This window comes from Cuculus canorus, chromosome Z (genome assembly GCF_017976375.1).
Source record: "Cuculus canorus isolate bCucCan1 chromosome Z, bCucCan1.pri, whole genome shotgun sequence".
Taxonomy (NCBI): domain Eukaryota; kingdom Metazoa; phylum Chordata; class Aves; order Cuculiformes; family Cuculidae; genus Cuculus; species Cuculus canorus.
In genome coordinates, this window is record NC_071441.1 from 34,726,022 (window position 1) to 34,741,282 (window position 15,261).

A 15,261-nucleotide genomic window follows, 5' to 3' on the forward strand; every position below is an offset into this window, starting at 1 on the left:
CATCCCCCAGCCTGTATTAAAATTGGAGATTGTCCCAACTTAAGTGTAGGATGTTACACTTGGCCCTGTTGAACCTCATGAGATTTACAGAGGCCCACTTTTACAGCTTGTCCAGTTCCCTCTGGATGATATCCCATCCTTACGGTGTGGGCACTACACTGCTCAGCTTGGTGTCATCTGCAGACTTGCTGAGGGTGCCCTTGATCTCGCTGTCAATATCGTCAATGAAGATATTAAACAGCACCGTTCCCAGTACGGACCCCTGATGGATACCACTTGTCATGGATCTCCATCTGGACTTTGAGCCATTGACCACTACTCTTTGAATACGACCATCCAACCAGTTTCTTACCCACTTTACCGTCCAGCCATCTAATCCATATCCCTCCAACTTAGAGAGAAGGATGTTGTGGGGGACCGTGTCACAGGCTTTACAGAAGTCCAGATAGATCACATCCATCGGTTTACTCGTGCCCACTGCTATGGTTACCCCACCACAGAAATCCCCCAGACTGGGCACGGCCGCTCCATCGCTCCGCCCCTCCCGCCCGGCGCGCGCGCTCCGCCGCTCCGCCGGGGGGCGCTGTCAGTCCGCCGCGGCCCCGCCCCTCCCCCCCGGCGCCGGCAAACGGGGCGGGGGCGGAAGCGGGCGAGGCGATGGCGGCGGCGTCTGGTGTGGGGCAGCAGTGGGTGCTGGTGGAGATGGTGCAGGCCTTCTACGAGGTGCGCTCTGCGGCGGGGGCTGTGGGGAGCGGGGCCGGGGCCGGTAGCGCTCGCAGAATCGCGAACGCGGCGCCCTTTGTGCCTGTGGAGGTGAAATGGGGGCTCGCACGGAGTTTGTGCTCGGTTTAAGGTGCTTCCCAGAGCATCAGACCTTGATAAGATTCACAGCGCTCTTTAGGTATGGGCTCGGGGCTTGTAACTTACTGTCATTTACAAAGGAAGAAACAACTTAGAATCACAGAATCGTATAATAGTTTGGGTTGGATGGACCTTACAGATCATCTAGTTGCGGCCCCCTGTCACGGGCAGGGACATCCCACTGGATCAGATTGCTCAAAGCCTCATCTGAACTGACCTTGAATGCCTCCAGGGATGGGGCAGCCACAACTTCCCTGGGCAACCTGTACCTCACCACTCTCATAGTGAAGAAATTCTTCTTTATGTCTAGTCTAAATCTGTCCCTCTCCAGTTTATACCCATTGTCCGTAGTCCTATCACTACAAGCCTTTGTAAACAATCCCTCCCCAACTTTCTTGTAGTCCCTTTTCAGGTATTGGAATGTCTCTATAAGGTCTCCTCGAAGCCTTCTCCAGGCTGAACAACCCCAACTCTTTCAGCCTGCCCTCATGTGGGAATGCTGCAGCTCTTCTATCATCTTTGTAACCCTCCTCCAGACCAGTTCCAATAGTTAAATATTCTTCTTATGTTGAGGATTCCAGAACTGGACACAATACTCTAGGTGAGGTCTCACAAGAGAGGAATAGAGGGGCAGAATCACCTTCTTTGACCTGGTGGCCACGCTTCTTTTGATGCAGCCCAGGATATGGTTGTCCTTCTGGGCTGTAAGCACACACTGCTGGCTCATGTTGAGCTTCTCATCAATCAGGACCCCAAGTCCTTCTCCACAGGGCTGCTCTCAATCATGTTGTCTCCCATCCTGTATTGAAACTGCATATTGTCCTGACCCAGGTGTAAGACCTTGCACTTGGCCTTGTTGAGCCTCATGAGGTTCACACAGGCCCACTTCTCCAGCCTGTGGGGAACTTTTAAATGTTTATGCTTGGGTGCTTTCCTGGAAGGGGATCAGCACGGCATTTTTGTATCTGTGCTTCCTTCGCTAAAAGGTGTGTCCTGATGTTTTTGTATCAACATCCTGCTTCCCTACTTTCTTTGCAAGGCATGGTAACTCTTTGAGGGTTTATATTAGGGTTTGCAGTACAAATAGAGAGGTGCTTAGCTACTGAAGCTAGTGGCATAGTCTACTATAGTGAATTCAGGATAATTGTATGCACTGAAAAGCACAGGGAAGCAGTTTGTGTGGACCTATACTGCTGCTATACTATGGGGTCATTAGATGTTGTAGTGTGCATATGTATTCTTAAAATATTCGGTGAACTGAAAAGTATTCTGCAAGTAATGAATTGATTATTTGCAGTTTGATGTGCTACAGGACTCCCTCCTTGTTTTGAAACATTGTTTTCACTTTCCTTTAGTTTCTGAATGTGTGGTGCATTCTACTTCCTTTGTTGACAGATCAGATACCACCAGAAAACATTGATATGTGGAAGCTCTTCCACTGACTTGAACAGAGAGTGTACTAGGGTGTGTGCACTTCAAGTCTTTTAAAAATACTAGAAGTGCACAGCGTAGGCAGGAGCCATTCTGAAATGGAGTAGCTAGACTCATCTTTAAAACTAGGTGTCAAATGCTGATGCCGTAACTCCACATCTGCTTTAAACTAGCTGTGCTACCAGAGAAAACTGACCTTCCGCTCTCCAAGCACCCAAAGCTGCTAACACTAACTTGGATCAACTCTCTGTTCTGGTTTGGTGCATATATATCTATTCCTAAATATTGTGTCCACAAAACAGAGTAAATTACACAGGGGCAAAACTGCTTCTGGTGACTGTGTTGAGTTATACCTGCTCAAAGTGCCTGTGAAACTAACAAAAAATGGGCTATGAGGACAGAATTAGGTTTCTTCTTGAGTTGATGTAGCTGCTGGTGGACTATAATTCTAAGAATGTAGGGTTGAAGTGGGTGTGTACAGATGACGCAGACCTTCAAGCTCTCGGGAGGCTTTTGCTTGTTGTGAAAGCTTCTGCCCTCACAGATACTGATGCAACCAGTACAGCTTGTCTGCCTTTTCTCTGGATGGTCAATTTATGTGCATGTGTGGAAGTAAAACTGCTTATCACTTTAGAGTGTACCTTACTTACTAGCAACTGAACAAATCCATTCAAACTTAAGTGATCAGCTACAGCTAGTAGTTGCAAAGCAGTCCACTTTCATATAATTGTAATTTGTACTAATTTAGAAATACATATCAGTAAATGATCAGATTTGTTTTTTTTTTCCTGAGCGTACTAATATATACAGAACTGTTGCTTAGTGCCCCACTGATGCAAATAGACTGTGCTGTGTAGACTTATTTTTGTGCTTTTCTTTTTAGGCTCCTGCTTACCATCTCATTTTGGAAGGAATTCTAATTCTATGGATAATCAGACTTCTTTTCTCCAAGACATATAAGCTTCAAGAGCGGTCTGATCTGACTCCTAAGGTATGGGGGAAAATATTTTCCTTTAGAGGAACAGTTTATATATATATATATATATATATATATATTCATGTATTTGTCCGTTGAACTAGTGCTGCATCAAAAATTGTGCTCGTTTTTTGTTATGCTTTCAAAGAATAAGCTTACTTTGGACTAAGAAACTGCTTATTCTTAAACACTTCTGTTTGTGCTTTTAAAGTAGCACAGTGTTTGAGAGTCTAAGAAGTATTAAAGGACTAATGTGACCATGACTGCTAACATATGAAAAGCTGGCATTTTCTCTACTCAATGGATGTTTTTGTTTTAGAAATGCAAGTTATTCACTTATAAAAAAATCCCACCAAATAATGAACTGAACTGTAAAAGTGTAGAGAACAGCAAAATGATCAGTCTGTATATGTAGCATATGTGAGTACTTGAGAGTTTACAGTGGTAAGTGTGTTCCAGAAACCCTTGTAGTTTAGTGCAGTTTTCTTCTTTTGCAATGTAGTTATCTAAAAAACAAACAAAAACCTCCAAACAAACAAAAACAAACAAACGAACAAACACGCTGTAGTTGTTTCTGAGGGCTGGAATTTCTTCCTGACTTCTGGTGGGAGGCTATCAGGAATGAGCAGAGTTTGTTTTGGAGATGTCCCTGGACATGCTGAGACATGGTCTGTAATTGGGCTTGCTGCGTTATGTCCGAGTGTGGCATTGGATATATTCAAAGCATGATTTGGGGCAGTCTCTGAATGTGAAAATAATGAGGTGAACAAAGATGCACTCATTTTTCTCAGTCAAGGATGAGCTATAGCGATGCATTACAATGTGACAACCAGCTTCTGTATGTGGTGGGTTGATCTGAATGATCTAAAGGCCCATGTAATGAACAAGCTTCTTTTGCTAGAGCTTCAGAGCAGTGGTATCCCTTATGAATGGGATAAAACACTAGAATTTCTTTCTGGTACTGAGGAAGGTTTGTGAAACAGATTTATGGGTGTTTTACCTTGTCATTCCTGCCTATATCATGCATTTTGATTTTATTCTTGCTAAGGATGGGTTTTAAGCATGTAAGTAACAGTGAATAGGTTGCACGAACTGTAGGCACAAGGCTATAAATGTGAGCAAATCTGCACGCGGTGTCCTCTTTTGGGGATTACTAAGCTTTGACTAGTCTAGGGAATGCTTCAGCATGTACTTATTGAAGGCGTTTAATATTGGAGGCAAGAAGTGAGCTAAGCAGGAACCAAGAAAGGCCAGTTCAGTTTTATGCTTGGAAGGTTTTAAATGGATCCTGGGATTCCTGAAGGTTGCCACCTTTGATAAGAATACAGAGAAGGAGTGAACACAAAGGGAGGTCCAGTCAAGTGAAGTGCTGAATGTTCAGATCATCTAGGAGGACACGCAGCAGCTTTAAAGTAGCCCCTGATTGTCCTTTCATAAATTGTGATAATTCACTTAGTAGATATTTCCTGCATTGGATGGTTTTGACATCTGGTATTTTGGAGGGTAACTTTTTTTCTTTTGAAAGATTCATTTTCTCTGCAGTAGAAGGTGGGGAAAGGTTCTTTGCTACTCTTGCATAATTGGTGACTTGAAAAAGCTGAAATCTCTTTCTTCCTCACAGTGTGAGGATTACACTCAGATATTTCTGTGTGCATCTTGAATGTTAGCATCCAGTTGTAGTATGATAACTCCTTCATTCACTGCCAGACCATTTTGCTGAAGCTGAAGCACTTAAGAAAGTGCTCAGACAAATCTAGAACAGTGGTGTGCAAGAGAGAAAATTGGTTTTTATCTTCTTATACTAGGGACAGTGAGCAACTGGGAGATTGCAGATCTAGCTGGTCTGCTGCATCACAGGGATCTAGAAAGGGGTAAAAAGGAGGAAAAACATGCTTTATTTGTAGGAGGGCAGTAGTAAAGCTTAGTGGCAGAACAGAGGTAGCAGCCTTGCTGAAGAATAGAAGCATGAAAATATGTTATTGCTGGCATAAATCTATTGAGATTTGTACAAACTTTACTGAACTTGAGGGGTAAAAAGAAGTGTGAATACTAGCAAAAATCCAAAGTGATCAAGGATTGCATTGTGCAGCTACTGGTTGCATTGATTCATAGTTATGAGGCACAGAAGAAAAAGGTTTATGGAGTGCTAATGGCTGTATTACAGCAAAAAGTTTAACTTTAGGTGTTAAAAGCAACACTTTTATCTTTTTGATACCACTATCTTGATGGCAAAAATAATAGAAGAATGCTTGTCTGATGGTATGTTCAGGTTTGCTGACAATGAAGGAAATTTAGTGTAGTTGGCTTTACCATTAACTTATGGAGATGGATGGAGTGTTTTCCATAACAAGAACTGTATCTGGAAGTCCCTTCTTGTCTATCTTGTCTACAGATAGTTTATTGATTGTAAGCATAGATACAACAGTGAAGTGAAACTGTGGATAAGTCTTGTACAGTTCCCCAGGTCTTCCTTTTTAAGAATGAGAGTTATGTTTCTCCTTTTCCTGTCAGTGGGAACTTCACCAGGTTGCCATGTCTTTGACTTCTCAACAGTGGTGGCACAGAAATGAACATATAGTGGACAGTGGTCTGTGTTGTGGGTTAGCCCCAGTACGCAATTAAGCACCATACAGCTGCTCGCTTACTTTATCCCCCACCCCCACTGGGACAGGGGAAGAGAGAAGGAAGGTTAAAAACAAAAAGACTTGTTAGTGAAAATAAAATTCCTTCATAAGCAAAGGAGAAGTGGAAGAAGAGAGAAACAAGACAGGTGGTATGAAGGCAATTGCTTACCATCTCCTGTGGGTAGACAAGTGCCCAGCCAATTCCTGAGCAAAAGACATTAGCTGCCCTTTCCCTTTATGGCTGAGCTTGTATGGAATATCTGTTTGGTTAGGTAGGGTTGTCTGCCATGTTGGGTTCCCTCTGAACCCCTTGTGCTCTCACTGGTCTGTTCAGTGTGGGGGCAGAGTGAGAAACAGAAGGTCTTGATACTTGTGCAAATGCTCTTCAGCCAGAGCTACAATATTAGTGTGTTTTCAGCATTGTTTTGATCATAGATCTAAAATACAGTGCTACACAAGCTGCTAGAAAGAAAATTAACACCATCCCAGCCAGGCCCCATACAGTATGTTTCATACAATATGGAATCCCACACAGACAGGCTTCTGCGTGCATGTTGAACTGCATGTAGTAACATGCCAGCTGTTCAGTGAGGAGTCTGCTGATGTGCCTTCTGGTTTGATCTAGTTTGATTCATGCTGTGGTGTCAAATCTTTATCAAACCAGAAAGAAATGCTAGATTGTTCAGGTATAAACGCTGGAGATAAGCTAGCTCAGGCTACCTCTGTCAGCCACTCATGTAGTGGTACTTTGAGTTTCTCTGTGAATTATTGTTGGGAATGCTGCCAGAGCAGGGCTGGCTCTGCATAATAACTGTTAGTGAAGGATACCACTGTTGCACAGCCATCTTAACGTGATCTGTCAGGACCGGTCTGTCCTGGGAAACCAGAGGTAGATGGTACATTGTGCAACCTAGTGCACTTAGGAGTCACACTTATAAAACAGTGAAGAAATCTGCCCCATAGGTGTCTTCTGAGTTCAGTCAAATATGTAGCAAGAGTACTATGAAATCCAGTACAGGAATTGGCTTTCAACTGACTATCTGTCATCCTTTAATAACAGTTTTTGTAGGAATTCCTATTGGTTGTATTCCAAAATAATTAAATCCCTTAAATCATTTACTAAAAAAGTGGAGTTCTTCTCTGTGATCGTAAGTTCCTGATAGTTTGGGTTTTTTGGAAATACAAATAAGTCTGTGGCCAGACAGGATGCTGCACATGAAGATTCTTGTGGTATTTTCACCCAAAATAAAATCTATAGAAAACCAGCAAAGTGTTACTGAGAATGGGAGTGGGCTGTGAGAGGTTTGGTGGCATCATTTAGGTACAAGGTCAGCCTCCAGCCAACAAACACTTGTGTGGAAGGAAAGTACCCTCCAGATGTTTTTGTCTTTCACTTTGCAGTAAATTATACTGAGTTGCTCTCAGAATCTCTGAAGTCCTACTAGGAGCCAAGTGCTACCATTTGTGTGTGGAGGAATAGTTGTTTTCTTTGGGTTTAGAATTTTCATTAGAGTAGTAGCATGGGAATGGTTTTATTAGAGTGATATTAGTCAGGAGGCTGAGAAGTTTATGCCAGAGGGAAATGTTTAATGTGTGGCTGAGAAATAATGTCAATCACAAGAGCTCTTCCTAGCAGGAACAGCATTCAGAGATAGATCAGATGTTGTTCTGTGGGGAAGAGCAGATGTAGTCTGTTACATAAAGGTTTTCAGTCATTTTGAGCCAAGACTTCCAGTGTAGGTAAAGATTCTCTTGAAGTATTAGCATAACTTGGAAGAGAAATTTCTAACTGGCATGTTCATTGTTGTACATTGTAACTTATGCCATGCTGACATATGATTCTGTACATACTGTGAAATTAAAGACTTGTTATTTGAGAACCAGCAAGTAAAAAAAAAATTATTAATCTTTGGATATAGAATCATAGAATAGTTAGAGTTGGAAGGGATCTTAAAGATCATCTAGTTCCAGCCTCCCTGGCATGGGCAGGGACATCGCACTAAATCAGGCTGCCCAAGGGCCCATCCACCGTGGCCTTGAACACCTCCAGGGATGGGGCATCCACAACTTCCCTGGGCAACCTGTACCAGTGTCTCACCACTCTCCTCATAGTGAAGAAATTCTTCCTAATGTCTAGTCTAAATCTGCCCCTCTCCAATTTATACCTATTCTCCCTGGTCCTATCCACACAAGCCTTCATGAATAGCCCCTCTCCAGCCCCCTTCAGTTACTGCAAGGTCGCTTATAAGAGCTCCTCTGAGCCTTCTCTTCTCCAGGCTGAACAGGCCTAACTCTCTCACCCTGTCCTCACAGGGAAGGTGCTCCAGCCCTCCGATCATCTTTGTAGCCTTTCTCTGGACCCATTACAACAGTTCCATATTCTTCTTATGCTGAGGATTCCAGAACTGGACACAGTATTCTGGATGAGGAATAGAAGGGCAGAATCACTTCCCTTGACCTGCTGGCCACGCTTCTTTTGATGCATCCCAAGGATATGGTTTGCCTTCTGGGATGCGAGCACACATTGCCGGCTCATGTCAAGCTTCTCATCGACCAGCACCCCCAAGTCCTTCTCTGCAGGTCTGCTCTCAAGCATGTCATCGGCCATCATGTACTGAATATTGACACAAATGCGTGTGTGACAGTGTTTCAAAACTAGTCCTAGCTAAGAACTCCCTTCATTAACATAATTGCTACCTTTTCTTAAAATCCAGGTCAACAAGGCAACTTATTTAAATAATTTGGGTTGGATATGTTTACATGAAAGTATTTCTCTTACCAAGGTATCTGGTATTTAATAAGTGAAATCTACAACCACTCCCGACCAGTTTATTTCTGTATGTGTATATATGTGTGGGTATTTGGATAAATATTTAAAATGCTTACATATGTGCCCAAATATATAAATGTCTGTATTGTAATTTATAAAATTTAGTATAAGCATTATATCTATTACATTGTCATATGTATGTAGTAGTAATAAAAATAATATATTTTTAATTTAACATTTATGTTTGTATAAATTAATATTAATTATAAAAGGCAAGGAGGAAGAGCAGAGAGATGACTTACGTTACCACTTGAGAGAGTGTAAGTCGAAAGTTTTGAGTTAATTCTTTTCAAGTGGATATTTTCAGTGCAGTGAACTGAGGAGTATAAAGTAAATCAACTGTATATTGAGGATGTTACATTATAAATTAAAATCTTTTTGCTCACTGTGTACTCTCCAGTAGCTTTATATCCTTTTATACTGTGGTGCCCAAACTGCACATAGTAATCAAGGTGGGGCCGCACCAGTGCAGAATAGAGCAGGGAAATCACCTCTCTTGACCTACGAGCGGCGCTGTGCTTGGTGCACCTTGAGTCTGGTTTTATATTGCTTATGCCAACTCAAGGAATACGACTGTGTTTGTAGCTGGGAGATGACTGTGCTGTAGCAGCAGCTGGCCTGCAGGGCTGTGGATCAGCACATTTAATGTTAAATTATGTCTTTGATTTTGTTTCTTTTCAAATAGCAGTATGGTATAGAGAGGCACACTAGTTCCTGTTCTGGGATGTGGGTGGAATTGCCACTCTGTCTTGGAGCTGTGGTGCTAAGCACTTATTGCTGTGGTTATGCTCTGAGATTGAACTGAATTGAGGTTGAATTGAACTGGACTTCAGTAAAGCCTTTGACACAGTTTCTCACAGCATTCTGCTTCAGAAACTGTCAGCCTCTGGCCTGGACAGGCGCACACTCCTCTGAGTGGAAAACTGGTTGGATGGCTGGGCCCAGAGAGTGGTGGTCAATGGAGTTAACTCCAGCTGGAGGCCAGTCACAAGTGGAGTTCCTCAGGGCTCAGTACTGGGTCCAGCTCTGTTCAATGTCTTTATCAATGACCTGGATGAAGGCATTGAGTGCACCCTCAGCAAGTTTGCAGATGACACTAAGCTGGGAGGAAGTGTCGATCTGCTGGAGGGTAGGGAGGCTCTGCAAAGGGATCTGAACAGGCTGGACTGCTGGGCCGAGACCAATGGGATGAGGTTTAACAAGGCCAAATGCTGGGTCCTGCACTTGGGGCACAACAACCCTATGCAGCGCTACAGACTGGGGGAAGAATGGCTGGAGAGCTGCACGGAAGAGAAGGACCTGGGGGTGCTGGTTGACAGCCGACTGAACATGAGCCAGCAGTGTGCCCAGGTGGCCAAGAAGGCCAACGGCATCTTGGCTTGTATCAGAAATGGGGTCACCAGCAGGTCCAGGGAGGTTATTCTCCCTTTGTACTCAGCACTGGTGAGACCGCACCTTGAATACTGTGTTCAGTTCTGGACCCCTCACCACAAGAAGGATGTTGAGGCTCTGGAGCGTGTCCAGAGAAGAGCAACAAAGCTGGTGAGGGGGCTGGAGAACAAGTCTTACGAGGAGCGGCTGAGAGAGCTGGGGTTGTTTAGCCTGGAGAAGAGGAGGCTGAGGGGAGACCTTATTACTCTCTACAACTACCTGAAAGGAGGTTGTGGAGAGGAGGGAGCTGGGCTCTTCTCCCAAGTGACAGGGGACAGGACAAGAGGGAATGGCCTGAAGCTCCGTCAGGGGAGGTTCAGGTTGGATATCAGAAAAAAATTCTTCACAGTAAGAGTCATTGGGCACTGGAACAGGCTGCCCAGGGAGGTGGTCGAGTCGCCTTCCCTGGAGGTGTTTAAGGAACGGGTGGATGAAGTGCTGAGGGACATGGTTTAGGGAGTGTTAGGAATGGTTGGACTCGATGATCCAATGGGTCCTTTCCAACCTTGTGATTCTCTGATTCTGTGAATCTGAGTAGTACTCTTACACCATTTTGGTGCTCTGTTGCCTGTTAGTCTTGATGGGGTATATCATCTCATACTATAGGGTACTCAAGGTATTTTCTGAGTCATGTCAAACATGAAGTTTGATAGCAAAGTGCAGTAGTCAATAGTATTTATGCACAGTTTAATTAGTGTTCTGTTCTGTGGTGCTCGGTTATCTGTTTGGATTTTTTGTTAATCAAAGCATTAAAATCTGTTATTTGACATTAAACAAATGGGACTTGTATGAAGTAAATTAATAAAAGCCCTCACTTCAGTTCTCTGCTTAGTATGTGAAACAGCACTTCAACTCATACACAACATGAAGGCTCCAGCTGTAGTCTGTCCTATGCTGGCTAAAGAAACTAAGCAGTTTTTCTAACATAAGATTAGCCACTTCAAAATATTGAATGTATTCAATCCAGCAAGGAATTTTAACATGAGAAAGGTAAAACAGTATTTGAAGTATATCTGCAAAATATTAGAAACACAAGTGACTACGTTCACATGACAGGGATCTTTTGTGAAATACAGAGTTATTGAAATTTCCATTTGTGATTTGAAATGGGCCTTTGTGCAGGTCCTATAATATTAATAAATTTTCTGGAAATACCTAGAAAGAAAGTTATTCATTAGCTTAGTGAAAGGAAAGTGGTGAAAACGCAGGAGACTAATTCTGTTGCTGCCATTTTTCCATGATTAGGTGAGAGAAACATAGTTTAGTTGTTCTTACTAAATTTCTTCAGAATTTGGCAGTTTTTCTCCATTTTGTCCTCACTTATGTGTTACTTTGCTATGTATTTTAATGCCACAGTTGTTTAAATGTGCTGTTTACGACTTGAGAATGTAAAGTGAGACAACTTATATTAAATAATTATGTAATTTGTATTCATTTACATAAACCGTAGAAGAAGATTTTAATAGATTGAATGAAACATTGATTAAAATTTGGCAGGGACATCAAGTTAGTGTCTCTTCTCTTACTTATCAGATCATGAGATCTTTAAGACAGGCATAACTGACTGTCTTTCTTTACATTTCCTTCCCTCTCAAGAATTTGAAGCCCCTCAGTTGAACATACTGAGACATCAATTGTAAGTGCCTCAGAAAGTTGGCACGTATTAGCATACATAATTTCTCATACAATATTGCTAAGTGTTTATTAGCACATGGTGTCTCTTCTAATGAAAATCCTTTTTGAGCAGTGTTTCTTTTCTCCTTTTCAGGAAAAAGAAGAGTTAATTGAAGAATGGCAGCCAGAGCCTCTTGTACCTCCTGTACCAAAAGATCACCCGGCTCTCAACTACAACATTGTTTCGGGGTAAATGTAACCAAGATAAATTGTGGGTTTTATTTCAACTCAAATACTTGATATTCATTGTTTTAAGGGTATTGCTTACTATGCATTTCCATATCCTTAAAACCTTTCCTAGATGAATTTCATTTTTAGATAGCAGGACTGCGTTTGCTGCTGAAGAGATGATCTTGGTTTTGCAACATTATCAAGACTATCCTAGAAAATCTTTCTTACTTTAAATATTGTAATTAATTAATTTTTTTTTTAATATTGGATGTGTTGAGAGGGACGCTTTATATTTGCCTTCATTGTCTGTATTGTTTGGTAGTAATTTGTTTAATTTTTTTCTGAATAGGTAGACTTAGACCTCCAAAAGTGGTTAACCACCTTCTGTGTCTGGGTTGGGAGGAAACTTGTCATCACAGATCACTTCAAGAAACTGATTTTGTGACCAGCCACTTAGCACTTCATGAAAAGTTGTTCCTCTTTAAACAAGAGATGCTTGATGGCAAAGTTGTTTTGTGAGGAACTATGGCTCAGGATTACTTTCTAGCATTGTTAGGCTTTTAAAATGTGTGCTGACTTAGGTGAGCATCACCATGTACCAGAAATGTCTTTCAGATTTCTTTCACAGGCTTCAGATTTTGTGTCAGTAACTTGTATAGTATAACCACTCTTAATATCCTTCTAGTAACACTAATAATTTAAAATATTTTAGTGACAGAGCACAATTATTTGCTGTCATAGGGAGCTCCATTTTGATGGTTCTGCCACCATGGAAAAGTCTGCCTTAGAAAGAGGGATGCCTATTTTCATCAACTGTGATGTGAACAATCCTTCTGAATTGTTCAGAATTTGGAACAGGCAGTGCTATAGAGTTAAGGAACTGTTGTTAAGATTGTTTTAAAAATACCCAAACATATCTTTTACATTGATTCAGCAAATACTTAAATTATTTAGAACTTTCCTTTGCTAACAGCTAAGGAATGTGTTGTGGGTGTTAAACTTAATAGTGGTCATAGGAAAAACTTGGTATTTATCTTGTAAGATTTAAACTGCTGGCTGAATACCTTCCCATATGTTGATCAACAGCTGAGATTGTAACTTGGGCTATAAACTTTTCCCACATTTCAGAATTAATACAGAAATGAAAGTATCTGCATCCTACTTCCGGCTTGAGCATTTCTATCTGCCTTTTAATTAGTATTTTAGGAAGACCCTATTGATTGTAATGTGGTAGTCTCGTTTTAACAATTTTCATTTGTTAATGTCTACTGTGAGTGGTGATTTCTTAATTATCTTGATATGTGGTGGCTTAATATTACGTATTTGCAGTCATGTGTGGATACAGCTTAAATAGAATTATAACCACTTATGAAGTATTACATGTTTCGGTAAAAACGTGAGGGGAAAAGCAGACTTCCTCTTCCCTCAATATGCAAAGCAGTTTTGTGCCTTGTATTAGTCTGATCCTTTCTGCTAACACTTGCATGATCCCAGTAATGTTGCCAATTGGTAAGCAAAGCAAATAATGCAGAGACTTGTCCAAACAAAGAAGTGACTAATCTTGAATTACCAGTGAAGAAATTACCCATTACAGTAATAGTTCAGAAATTAGTTACGACTTATGGTAGCCTTTCTGTGAAGTAGTAATCTATGTATGCAAGATAGCTTTGTTGTACAAGATCTCATTCAGAAAACAAAGACCTATTTCCTAAAAAAGTATGTCTGCAAAATTCTCATGCTGATTATCATTTTGGTTTAAAATAAAAAGGCACTAATGATCTGGCTTTTAATATTTTATCATTTTTTGTGACTGATTTTTTAACACATGCAACACATAAGAGATAAGTGAGAGGTCCAAGTACAGACAGGAGTGCTTTCAGTCCTTAAAAGAAACAGTTTCTAAAGGACTTGCTTGCAACTTCTTCGAATGTAGCTTGAAATTATATTTTTATTTACAGTTTCAGCTGGATCATTCAGTATGTTTTGTCCCTAACCCTGATACCTAATTTAACTGTGTTACACTAGGGGGAAGGAGATAAGTGAAACTATGCAGAAATTAAAAGATTTCACTGTTTTCCTTTTGCAAAGACTTGTTGTTCTTGATGTTGCAATGGAGATTGTATCATACTGTTAGCAGCTATATTTTTTATAGAATTATTTGCTAGAATAAGCATCTCCATGAGTGTTTTCTTTCTAACCATGAGTATACCTTACAAAGTTGGGTAAAATTCTGATAGCAAAGTCTGTCCGTGTTTTCATTAGGGCATGAGGTTTTATGTTTGGCTTAGGTTTGAGACTGTTCAACACTTCAAGTGATTAATTGAAACTTTTCATTTTGTACTATTGAAGTATATAATTGCCGAAACAGGATTGCTTTTAGAATACAGCACATAGATGTGATGCTTGCATTTAAAAGGGGCAATAACTATTTTTATAATCAGTTTTTAGTAACTGTTTATCTAAATCATAATTTTTTAGTGCAGAAAAGGTATCTGCCTTTTACTTCATAGGTATTATGCTCTGGTTCATTTGTTAATATTGAGTGTTGTCACACTTCCTGTGTTTCCTGAGTATGAGTTATTCAGACTGTTTGGATTAAACAGAATTGGATGCTTGAGATAAAAGATAATACAAAACTTTTGTCTGCTTACAGCTAGTGCCTATATTTCAGGAGCCCTATTCAGTACAAGATTGATATTGTGAGTTTGCTTTATGACAAAACCATGAGGATTAAATTTATTTTTGTCATGGAAGTAAGTAGCAATGAGGTTTCCTTTTCATTTGTAGCATTCCTCCTTTCGAATAGATATCACTTTGCTTTTAAAGGAGAAACTTTATTTGTCTGTTCAGGTATCATCTCTTAATTAAGTTTTTTTAAACAAGGAATCATTAAGCTAAGTATCTCAGGAAGGTGTTTATAGTTTTTTTAATTAAACTACAGGACTACAGTTTTTGCTGAGTGTAGTAGTAATTTGTGTGACTTGACAGTGAACGTAAATATTACATGGCAGCTGCAAAGGAAGAAGAGGAAAGACAGAATCTTGAAAATGCTGTGTGCCTTTTACTGTTGAAACCCAAAAGTCCTGTACTGCTTGACTGTTTATTAAAGTGGCAACTGTTCATTGATAACAATAGGTCTTTTTTTTTTTTTTCAGTCCTCCCAGCCATATAATCACTGTTAATGGCAAGGAATGTATAAACTTTGCATCATTTAACTTTCTTGGACTTTTGGATAATGAAAAGGTTAAGGTGAGTTCCTCCAG

At 40.8% G+C, this 15,261-nt stretch overlaps 1 protein-coding gene across 3 annotated transcripts in view; it reads left to right on the forward strand.

Moving 5' to 3' along the window:
* Positions 1-603: 603 nt before the first annotated feature.
* SPTLC1 (serine palmitoyltransferase long chain base subunit 1) overlaps positions 604-15,261 on the forward strand; it is a 37,389-nt gene continuing 22,731 nt past the window's right edge. For all 3 annotated transcript variants that reach the window (XR_008447731.1, XM_054053974.1, XM_054053976.1), the window contains exons 1-4: positions 604-723; positions 3,176-3,283; positions 11,922-12,016; positions 15,154-15,247. Coding sequence is in view for 2 of the 3 variants with exons in the window: in XM_054053974.1 (XP_053909949.1) it covers positions 658-723; positions 3,176-3,283; positions 11,922-12,016; positions 15,154-15,247 (363 nt within the window). In the remaining variant the exon portion in view is untranslated. The remainder of the gene's footprint in view (positions 724-3,175; positions 3,284-11,921; positions 12,017-15,153; positions 15,248-15,261) is intronic.